Source organism: Prunus persica, chromosome G2 (assembly GCF_000346465.2).
Source record: "Prunus persica cultivar Lovell chromosome G2, Prunus_persica_NCBIv2, whole genome shotgun sequence".
NCBI lineage: Eukaryota > Viridiplantae > Streptophyta > Magnoliopsida > Rosales > Rosaceae > Prunus > Prunus persica.
The window spans coordinates 861,177-873,173 of NC_034010.1; the positions used below are offsets into that span (position 1 = coordinate 861,177).

The following is an 11,997-nucleotide window of genomic DNA, read 5'->3' on the forward strand; positions in this document are numbered from 1 at the left end:
TAAATTATGAATAGAATTTTTTTTCCCGTGACCTTTCAGTTTATTTTTCAATTACAGTGCGTTATAAATAGAGTTTTTTTTCCGGAGGAAATTTAAAACGAAGGAAATTAATATTCTGCAATATGTAAAGTTTCTTTTTTGGATGACAGATTTAAATAAAATAAGAATATAAAAACAACAAATGTGTAAGTCAAGTAGACGAAAAGTTGCTTACATATAAAACCATTTCAAAAAAATAATATGGCGGTTACATATAACTACGACGTATAAATTACAAAATACGACGGTACATTTAACTTCGGACGTGGTAAATAAATACGACAGTAGTTTGTAGGTACCGTCGTAGTAAACTCAAAAATTAAAGTACATAAGTAATAACTCGCGTCATGGTATATTATTTAACACGTCGTTTTTATTAATTTACCGACGTGGATTTCTGTAATATACGTCGATCATACCGACGTTGATTTTACAATTTAAACGGCGGTTTTTTTGTAAGGACCGCCGTTGGTTTTAAAAATTTATTCTATAAATTTGTCGCTTTCATTCATTTTCGGTTTACATTTAAGGTTCCAAGTTCTTCCTCTCTCAGTCTCTCATGTCTCAAAGATAATAATTTGGATGTTTTCTCAAAGAGAAATTGAGCTTACTCGCATCAAATATATGTCCACAAGAAGAAGCTTGTCAACTAGCCTTCTCACTTCCTTGATCAAGCCTGATAGGACACTTAGTGCTTCTGAATACTCCTTGCTTTCCATCAAAAGAGATGCAAGCCTGGCCTCCACTCGCTGTCGAAGGAAAGTTCGCTTCTCAGGGAAATCTGAAGATCAGATGTGCCTGATCCTCTGCTTGATTTTCTTGCCTAAGAAGATCCGTCGGATTTATTGTGATAGCCACTTCCTTTATCCGTAGAGCTTCAGAAGAAGAAGATGGGTTTCAAGAATGCGATAAAGAATAGAAATGGCTTCAGATGGCCTCTAAAGCATGAGCAATTGAATCAGTAGTTTCTGGGAGATATGATGAAGACATTGTCAATGCTTTGAACTACACAAGTCCTGCAGAAAGATATGTTAAAGAAACTGAAACAACGGCGGTTTTCTGTTCTACCGTCGTCTTTTCTCGTCGTCTATATTAAGTTACGATGGCGGTAGATTTATAATTACCGACGTAGATTATTTTGTTAAACGTCGTTAAGTGTACTACAACCGACGTGGATTTTAATTTTAAATTATAAATGGAGTTTTTTTTCCCGTATTCTTTCAGTTTTAGTTTTCAATTCCAAAGCGTGATAAATAGATTTTTCTTTCCCGAGGAAATTTAAAATGAGGGAAATTAATGTTCTAGAATTTGTAAACTAACACGACGCAATATTTGCAAATCTGTGTCATCTGTTAAGATTATGATGTGGAACAGAGTTCCATCTGGTAAGATTTCGTAACCCTTGGGATCTCAGACAAAACTGATTATGTCGGCGGTGTTCTATATAAACCGTCGTGGTTATTTCAATTCTTGTCATTAAGTAGATCTACCGACGTAGGATAAGAAAATCAAAGAAAAAAATTGTTAACAAAAATTCTTATTAAGACGACCGTTAAAATTAAAGGTACGACGTATAAAATGAATAAATACGACGATAAATTTTATTGTACGATTTAAAGATAACGTAGTAGAACTATACGAGAATGACGTCGATATATTTATATTTTCCGTCGTTGTAAATTAATTTAATACGGCGATATTTTGTATTTTAAAGCCGTGGATTTGTTTGTAATTATACGGCGTCTTATACGAAAACCTCGTCGTGTTATTTTATGAGTAAAAACGGCAGTTTTTATTGAAATCGTCGTCTTTACTTTCTACGTCGGTCGATTCATAACTTCTGCCGTTCTTTGTTGGCATTGATTTTACACTGCGGAAATCTGTTTCAAATAGACGTCGGTTGTTTAATTATGTACGTCGTTGTTTTTGAACAGCCATTTGAAACTCCATTTTTTAGTTGTCTAAGGTTGTATTACACGACGGTGTTTTTAGAACCGTCGTCTTTTTATAAACCACGACGGTTTTCACTGAGACCGTCGTTGTTTTCTGGTCGTCTTTTTCACTTTTTGTAGTAGTGAATGGGTTTCAACAAACTCAATTATCCTGAAGTTTTTCATCATTTTCACATCAATGTCAAACTGACCTAAAGCAAGCCCAATACTCCCCCTCCCCTAAATCAGTTTCAATTGAATTTCCCCAAAATGAACCCTACCTTCCCAACTCCTAACCCTACCCCTCAACACTCAAACCACCACCACCATCCACACTCAAAATTTGATGTGGAAAATTGTAGTTTCTAAGGTGGTTTTTTCTATTTAGTATGAAATGTAATATTATCGTTTCATTTTTATGGGTCTATTTTGTGTGAAATTTTCTTTTACCTTTAACAAGTTGACCCCCGGAATGGAATTTCTTGTATTGGCCATTCAGCACATCTTCTCTAGCCAACTTCACTAAGCCCATGTCTGTGAAAGTACTTTATTAAAACATTAGCATTTTATGGGTTTTCATTAATACATAGTTCTTTGGAATTAATAGGTATATTATTAAGGCAACGACAAAGAAAGGAAGAACTATATTTACATAGAGTGTTGCTATTTCCACCCCCTGTTCAATATTCCCACCCACCTTATCTTCCCACTATAAATTTGAAAAAACACAATCTTATCTTTCCACCCACCATTATTCCTAAAATACCATGTAATTATTAATTCATGCAAATTTCCACTATGTAATGTCCTAAAAAACACAATCCTATCTTTCCTCCCATCATTGTTCAATCGAAGAGAATTTGGGCTTTTGAGGGTTTGAGGTAGAAACTTGAGAGACAAAGAGGGTTGGTAGTTTTTGGTTTTTAGTTGGTGGTGGAAAAGGAAATTTATTTGGAAATCAATATATGAGAGGCTGGGCAAAATTGCCAGGTGACCATTTTTTTTTTTTTCTTTTTTTGGGGTGGGGGAGAGGGGAGGGAGGGAGAGGCGGGGGTGGAAGAGGGAGGGAACTGGAGACTTGGGAAGTATCAATTTGTTCATGGCTTTATTTTTGGATGAGTTTTGAATAGATTTTTCTTTACTCTATGCATTTCCATTTGTAATTTGCAAGAATTGAAGATAGAAGAAAAGAGGTAGGAATTTTGTAGGGGATTAGGAGACTGGGTAATTAGTCGGGTTACTATGTCAAGAGTGAAGGTGGCTGTGGATTGTCTAACTTGTTGGATGAATGTTCTTAGAAGTTATTTTATAAAGGAGTAAATTTATCTTTAAAAATTTGAAGATAAGATAGGCGGAAACAGCAGCACTCTTTACATATTCAATTCTAATGAATATACGTGCTCTTGTCAAACCAAAAAAGAAAAAAGGTACTCTCTTGTTGTCTTGTCACCTAGAGAAAATCAAAATAGGTTACAAAATGTACTAACTTTCTGATTTCTCTAATTTCCGAGTTGTTTCGTTTTGTGGAAGGAAGCAGAGTCAAATACACGTTATGAACTATGATTATTCCAACGGTTGTTTACTCGCATTGCCCCAAAATAGGGATTAAAATGGGTTTTCAATGAACTCAATTATCTTGAAGTTTGTCATTATTTTCACATTAATGCCAAACTGACCTAAAGCAAGCCCAATACTCCCCCCCCCCAAATCAGTTTCAACTGAATATCCCCAAAAAGAACCCTACCTTCCAAACTCCTAACCCTACCCCTCCGCACTCAAACCACCACCACCATCCACACTCAAAATTTGACGTGGAAAATTGTAGTTTGTAATGTGGTTTTTTCTATTCAGTATGAAATGTAATATTATCGTTTCATTTTTATGGGTCTAATTTGTTAAATTTTAAAGAGACGGGCTAGCAGTCTACTACTAGCAACACCGATATTGTCCCCAACCTAACCACCTACAAAGCCCAATAGGTATGGGTATCACAAAAGACCTTGGTGATATTAGTAATGGAACCATTCATTATATGTTGTATTTTATTTAGTAAGTTTCCGATGTGGGACTTCTATTCTTCAACATGTCCCCTCATGTGGGACTATCACATAGTTGGCCACACATGAAGCCAAGTCCACATCGGAGTCAAACATTACACCACGTATTGGGTAAGGGTAAGGGTTTCAAGCCCAACATGTGAACACCACATATTGGGTGAGGGGTAAGGGTAAATGCTCAATATTTCAGGCCTAATCATTTAACCCGCTCTGATACTATGTTAAATTTTAGAGAGATGGGCCAACAGTCCACTACTAGCAACACCGATATTGTCCCCAACTTAACCACCTACAAAGCCCAATAAGTGTGAGGTTTTATCACAAAAGGCCTTTGTGATATTAGTGGTGGAACCATTCATTATATGTTGTATTTTATTTAGTTAAGTTTCCGATGTGAGACTTATATTCTTCAACATATTTTGTATGAATTTTTTTACCTTTTATACATTGACCCCCGGAATGGAATTTCTTGAATCCACCACTGAGCGCATCTTCTCTAGCCAACTTAGTTAAGCCTATGTCTATGAAAGTACTTTATTAAAACATTAGCATGTTGTGGGTTTTCATTAATACATAGTTCTTTGGCGAAAGGAAAAATTAATAGCTATATTTCACTTAACTATTTAAGGCAATGAGAGAGAAAGGAAGAACCATATTTACATAAAGCGTTGCTATTTCCACTCCCTTGTCCAAATATTGTTTTTGTTTTTTTGTTGGGGGTGGGGGGGGAGAGGAGGGGGGGTTGTGGTTGGGTTGTGTGGGGTTGTGGTTGGGTTGTGTGGGGGTGTGGTGTGGGTGAACTGGAGACTTGGGAGTATCAATTTGTTCCATGGCATTAGTTTTGGATGAGTTTTGAATATATTTTTCTTTACTGTACGTATTTCCAGTTTGTTTTCCTCCTCTGATGAGTCTTCTTTTGTAATTTGCAAGAATTGAAGATAGAAGAAACTTAAGAGGTACGAATTTTGTAGGGGATTGGGAGAATGGGTAATTGGTCGGGTTACTAAGTCGAGAGTGAAGGTGCCTGTGGATTGTCTAACTTATTGGATAAATGTTTCCTAAGTCCTTAGAAGTCATTTTACAAAGGGTTAAATTTATCTTTAAAAAATTGAAGATAAGATAGATAGGAAAATAGAACAAGGGCTGGAAATAACAGCACTCTTTACATATCCAATTCTAACTAATATACGTACTCTCTTGTCAAAAAAAAAAAAAATACATACTCTTATGTTGTCTTGTCGCCTAGAGGAAATCAAAATAGGTTACAAAAAATACTAAATTTCAGATTTCTCTAATTGCCGAATTGTTTCATTTTGTGAAAGGACGCAGAGTCAGAGACACATTATGAACTACGATTATTCCAACGATTCCTTACTCGCTTGCCCCAAAACCAGGCTTAAAATGGGTTTTCAACAAACCCAATTATCTTGAAGTTTTTTTGTGTCAAGTTCTAGGTTTGTTTTAAATTTTAAATATGTGGGCATTTGTGCGAAGATTCTGGGAATTGATTCACTGGATAGATTCCCATTCCCTTTTTTTTCTTCTTCTTCTCTTATTTGGTGTCGCTCTCTTGCTCTCTCTCTTTGGCTAAAATTTTCTCTTCTCTACTATTGCTCATTTTCTTCTTCTTCTTCCTCACTTCAATCATCTTAACCTAATCAAGTCACTGGTCTGCAGGTCAGATGAAAGCCCAATTCGTCAAATCATTAAATAAGGCTAAGATAGTACTTCATTGAAAATATTAAACTAAATAAACTAATTTTGTACAAAATAAATTAAAAAACAAAGTCCACAAAATAATTTAAAATAATTAATTACAGTTTATTAAGTAATTTTTGAAATTAGTAAAATATTTAAATACCAATTATTCACTAAATAAATAATAATTAAAGTAATTGAAAAATAGTAAGATATTACTTAATTACAAAAAAGAAAAACATTTTATGTAGTACAGCAGGGGGGCTATACTCTTTAAATATTAGTACATTTTAACAGTATAGCTGCACGGCTATATGATTAAAATATTCGAACATATTAAACTAAATAAACTACTTTTGTACAAAATAAAATAAAAAACAAAGTCCACAAAATAATTTACAATAATTAATTGAAATTTATTAAATAATTTTTGAAATTAGTAAAATATTTCAATACTAATTATTCACTAAACTAAATAAATAATAATTAAAGTAATTTAAAAAGGGTAAGATATCACTTAATTAAAAAAAGAAAACCACTTTATGCAGTATAGGCGGGTGGCGTACATTTTAATAGTATAGCCGAGCGACTAGACTTTAAAAATATTGGAATATATAACAAGTATAGCCACCCTTTAAATATTAATTTATTTTAAAAGTATACTCCTTATTTACAATGGCGCTTGCATGATGCAGACGTCTGAATGAGAGAATAAATTGGTATATATATATATATTCAGTTTGTTTGATAATCTTCAATTAATATAATGGAAGGATCAAAATCAAGCTGGCATACTAATCCCAGCTTCAATTGGCCAAGCATGGGGAAAAATAATGCTCTCTTGTTGGCATCAGATTGGTTGTAGGCCAAGAAAAGTATTTAAAGTAGAAACTGACGCATTATATGGACAATGATGAATTAGTGAATGTATGCTTTAACACAAGCAATTTATTTGCAAATATTAAATATATTAGAATTTTTATTGCTCAGAACATGTGAAGGTATCTGAGCGAAGAAAAAAGACCGGTACACGCACCACAAAATTAAAAAATTAAAAAAATCAAAGAACACAACACTTTATCTTTAGTACTTTCCACTTTTTTAACCCAACATAGGTAGCACAGGCAAGGGTTTTCGTCAAACGAGTAATGGTGGGCTTGACATTAGAACATTGAGAGGTAAGAGGGCTTTTGTTTCTATTGTAGGTGAGATCAATGTCACTGGTGGATAGCAAGCAAAACCTCTGGACTATAAGAAAAATAAAAAGAGTATGGTAAAAAATAGATGAACTAACCACCACAATGGTGCAAATGGATTATTTAAGCTAAGTAGATGAATTAAAGTTGTTAAGATGAGGCACTTTCTAGTTGGATAATAGCCGCGCGGCGATACTATTCAGTGAAGAATTAATATTTCAATATTTCAATTAATTTCATAAAAATTACTTAATAAATACAAATTAATTATATTTAATTATCTTAAATAATTTTGTGGAATTTAAAATTATTTCCAAAATAGTTTCAATTATTTAAAAATTCTAAAAATTTGAATTTTAATCTCCAAACTCTAAATCCAAGTCTCGAGCCAAAAATCCTAGCTTTCGAACTTGTCCGAACTTGTTCCAAAATCGTTCGCAAGCCTTAAACGCTAGCTGTAAATCTATTGTAGGGCACTTAGGACTCAATTAGGCTTCGATAATCACGTAACTCGACCTAGGGCTTTACGATTTAGGTTTCACTCTCAGTCTTGGGTTAGTATGACGTAACTGAACCTACACTAGACATGTTTCAGCGAATTTTGTCGGGATAAACCTCGCCCAATGAACTTTAACAGGATAGACTTATCCCGGCGAACTTTGATGGGATAGACCTATCCCGGCAAATATACGTCGCCAGTCACCCCCTTTTATTCCTTCACAGCCAGAGCCACTATGTCAAAACGACCGGTCGCTTTGCCCTCCTTTCCCGAATATTAAGCCTCTGTGTCAAAACAACCAGTCACCAGTGAAAAATGATCGATCAACTCCACGCTGCCAAAATCATTTAGAGGAAGTTGAACTGTTTTTTGAGATTTTGCCCAATTCGGACCCACATTCAGCTTTAGTACCACACCAATTACCTTCGGAAGAAGTCGTTTAGGTAACATCTCCTCCTGAAACTAATAACACTAATGAAATATACCATGATGATTTGATTTCAAAAAACATAAAGGATGCAAATACCCCTATATACCAACTTCCAGAAAGAAAGAATCGTGGTAAACCTTGATTACAGTACGAAGCTGATGTTAAAGCAAAAGGAAAATGCACAATCAATAATTATATATATCTAAGAAGATTATTAGAGTCACATGTATACTTTGTGGAGCAGTTGGAAGATATATGTCCCCAGTAGTGTGACTGAAGCACTAGAAGACTCAAAATGGAAAGAAGCCATGAATGAATCATTGCGATGACAGGACCCGACCCAAATTCGACTTTGGAATTCGTGTCAAACCCGGTTTTGTCCACCCCCTGGCAGGTGTCAGGCACGAATGACCAAAATATGCTTCTTGCACTAATCCAAAAACTGATTTAGGGTTTGACTTCAATCTGAAAACCGGCAGTCTCCCTTCAAAAAGGCACATGCACAGCAAACTCAAATAGTCCCGAGCATTCAGCACAATCAACTTTACAAAACTGAACATAACAAACAATCAAACACTTGCAGCTGCACCAAGGTTAGCATAGGTTGCCCAAGTACCCTTACTGAGGGGATCAAGCCACACATACTTCTTTATGCAAGAAAATAAAGTTCAACCCATTTGTAAGCATATGAATTACATATTCCATCGCACTTTCCTAAAACCAAAAGATTCAAACTGTAATCAACCCGCTGAAACTTGAGCAAAAGATATTGATTTCATAACAATCTTCCACCTATCACATATGTGCATATACAAATACATATATATAATAGCTCATTACAGATAAGTAGGAAAACAAGAAAATTATTAAAATAACATCAAAGAACACAACCATTTATCTTTAGTACTTTCCATTTCTTTAACCCAGCATAGGTAGCACAGGCAAGGGCTTTTGTCACACAAGTAATGGTGGGCTTGATATTAACATTGAGAGGTAAGAGGGTCTTTGTTTCCTTTGTAGGTGAGATCAATGTCACCGGTGGATAGCAAGCAAAACCTATGGATTATAAGAAAAATAAAAAGGGTATGATAAAAAATAGATGAACTAACCACCACAATGGTGCAAATGGATTATTTAAGCCAAGTAGATGAATTAAAGTTGTTAAGATGAGGCACTTTCTAGTTGGATGATATTAGAAAAAGTATATACATAGATGCGCCATAAGTGTAGGCATGGCCTTTTCCTATTGATCTTGTTAACTCTATCTAGGTGTGTATGCATGGTTTTGGTCCTCCTTTTTTGGAATATACATATATTGCGGGGTGTGGAGGAGGAAGCAGTACTACAAACAGCTTAGCACATTCTAGATAGAGATTTGGGGATGAATATTCTCAAGGCTAAACAGCTTACTAATTATAAAAATAGCATGCAACTGTGTATAAAAATAGTTAGTGATTGGTTGGATAGTTTGATGGTGTTGAGCCTTCCCAATCGGACTATAAATTGGCCTCAACTCAAAATGGAATTGCATCACCCTTCCAAAGGAAAAAAAAAAAAAAAAACAGAGAATAAAATAACAAAGTAGAAGGAAAATCAAGATGGCTATGAAATTAAGTTTCTTGGCAATGCTTTTGTGCTTATTGTTAGCATCTACACCTAAAGCTCATGCTAGTGTGTTTGACGTGACGAGTGCAACATACGGTGCAAAGCCTGGCTCTGATGTCAGTACGGCCTTAGCCAAAGCTTGGAGTGATGCATGTGCATCGCCATCCGCGAGTAAAGTTGTTGTTCCGAGCGGGACATACAAGTTAAAAGAAGCAACTTTCAGAGGCCCCTGTAAGGCTCCTATTGAGATGCAAGTTCAAGGCACATTGGAGGCTCCAGCAGATGCTAGCCAACTCACAAGACCGGATACTTGGGTTGGTTTTCAGTATATTGACATGCTCACCTTATCAGGTGGTGGGACTTTTGATGGCCAAGGAGCACTTTCTTGGAATCAAAATGACTGCCACAAAAACAAAAATTGCAAACCTCTTCCCGTTAATCTGCGGTTCGAATTCCTCACAAATTCCAAAGTTCAGGACATAACTTCACTTAACAGCAAATTTTTCCACATGCATGTTTTCCGGTGCAACCATACTACATTTCAACAGCTTACCATCACAGCACCTGACGAGAGCAGAAACACAGATGGAATCCATATCGGGGCTTCGACTGCTATCAACATTACTCATTCAAAGATTGGAACTGGGGATGACTGTATTTCTATTGGTGATGACTCCCACGAAATCACAGTGACTGATGTTACTTGTGGGCCAGGCCATGGAATAAGCATTGGAAGCCTTGGAAAATATAAGGAAGAAAAGGATGTGACTGGGATCATAGTTAAGAATTGCACCCTGACTAATACGGAGAACGGTGTGAGAATCAAAACATTTCCAGATTCTCCTTCCCCTAGCACTGCCTCGGGTATACACTATGAGGATATTATCATGGTTAATGTCAGTAACCCTATCCTCATAGACCAATTGTACTGCCCATATACTCAGTGTGAACAAAAGCCTCCGTCAAAAGTTAAGATCAACAATGTCAGCTTCAAGAACATTAAGGGCTCATCTTTCTCTCCACTTGCAATCAAGCTTGTATGTACCACGGGCATACCGTGTGAGAATGTGGAGTTGACTGACATTGATCTCACCTACGGTGGAAACAAAGGCCCTCTTACCTCTATGTGTTCTAATGTCAAGCCCACAATTACTGGCGTGACAAAGGCTCTTGGTTGCGCTACATCGTCCTTGGCACCTCTTCCTTTATCCAAGAAGTAGAAAGAACTAATTAATGTTCTCTATACATAAATTGTTGTGTTCTAATTTGCTTTTGTGCTACATGTTCTCTCCTTTGTCCAAGATAAATGAATACACAACACAATTTTCATCAAAGCCAACAGGATTTAGAGCCCTCTTATACCATTATTGACCTGTTTGATCTCAATTTTCATCACTGAAAACGTCCCTTGTGAATATGGCAGTAACACCGCCTGATATTTCTCTGTCTTATATAAAAAACAATCGATAGACCTTTCCCGCCGAAATTTTGTCGGGACTATTGAAGTGGAAGCAGATGCACAATATATTATTACTGCTCTTGAGAAAGATGGGGAGGATTTAAATGTGTGGAAGGTCACCTTTTTAAAGAAGCTAAGTGCCTTGCACATTCTTTCTCTCTGGTGAGATGGCGATATAGCTCCATAGAATGTAATAAGGTGGCTCAACGAACTTTAATGGGATAGACTTATCCTGGCAAACTTTGATGGGATAGACCTATCCCGGCGACAATTATACCTTCACAGCCAGAGCCACTATGTCAAAATGCCGGTCACACCCTATATAAAGTAATGACCTTCCACAATTAATCTAGCTTGCTGCAAAAGAATTGGGGAAAAAGTAAAAATTAAAGTGCATCTGAAAAATTAATATGATGGGTTGCAAGTAGACAAAAATGAATTACAAGAGGGAAAATCTAATTTCCTATAAGAAAAGTTAGTGTATGGTGATAAAAATAAATAATAAATTTAAAGGATTTTTTGTAGCAATGGTCCCGGATTTATACCCGTAGTTACAATTTGGTCACTCAACTCCAAAAATAGCTGCAGAGGTCCCCCAATTATGATGGTGTTGCATTACTAGTCCCTTTCATCAAGTCTATCTATTTTTCCGTTAAATCCATGGGTAAAATTGAAAATTCATTCCAAATATTTATAAAAACAAAATAACAAAAAATAAATAAATAAGGGTTATTTGTAGCAATGGTCCCTCAACTATACTCGGAGTTACATTTTGGTCACTCAACTCCAAAAAATAGTTACAAAGGTCACTCAATTAGGTGTTATGTTGCACTATTAGTCCTTACCATCAAGTCTCTCTAATGGTAGGGACTAATGGTGCAACACAACACCTAATTGAGTGACCTCTGTAACTACTTTTGGAGTTTAGTGACCAAAATGTAACTCCGAGTATAGTTGAGGGACCATTGCTACAAATAACCCAAACTTAAATAATAAGGATATCATAAATCAACTTTAATAATTAGGATATCATAATTCAAGTGATTTGGTGAATGGGTTTTCAGTTTTCTTTTGTAATAGGTC

At 35.8% G+C, this 11,997-nt stretch overlaps 1 protein-coding gene across 1 annotated transcript; it reads left to right on the forward strand.

The window, feature by feature from the left end:
* Positions 9,127-10,675, forward strand: LOC109947098 (exopolygalacturonase-like). Its single transcript, XM_020556547.1, has one exon. It carries the CDS (start codon positions 9,449-9,451, stop codon positions 10,673-10,675), a length of 1,227 nt encoding a protein of 408 aa, XP_020412136.1. The 5' UTR covers positions 9,127-9,448.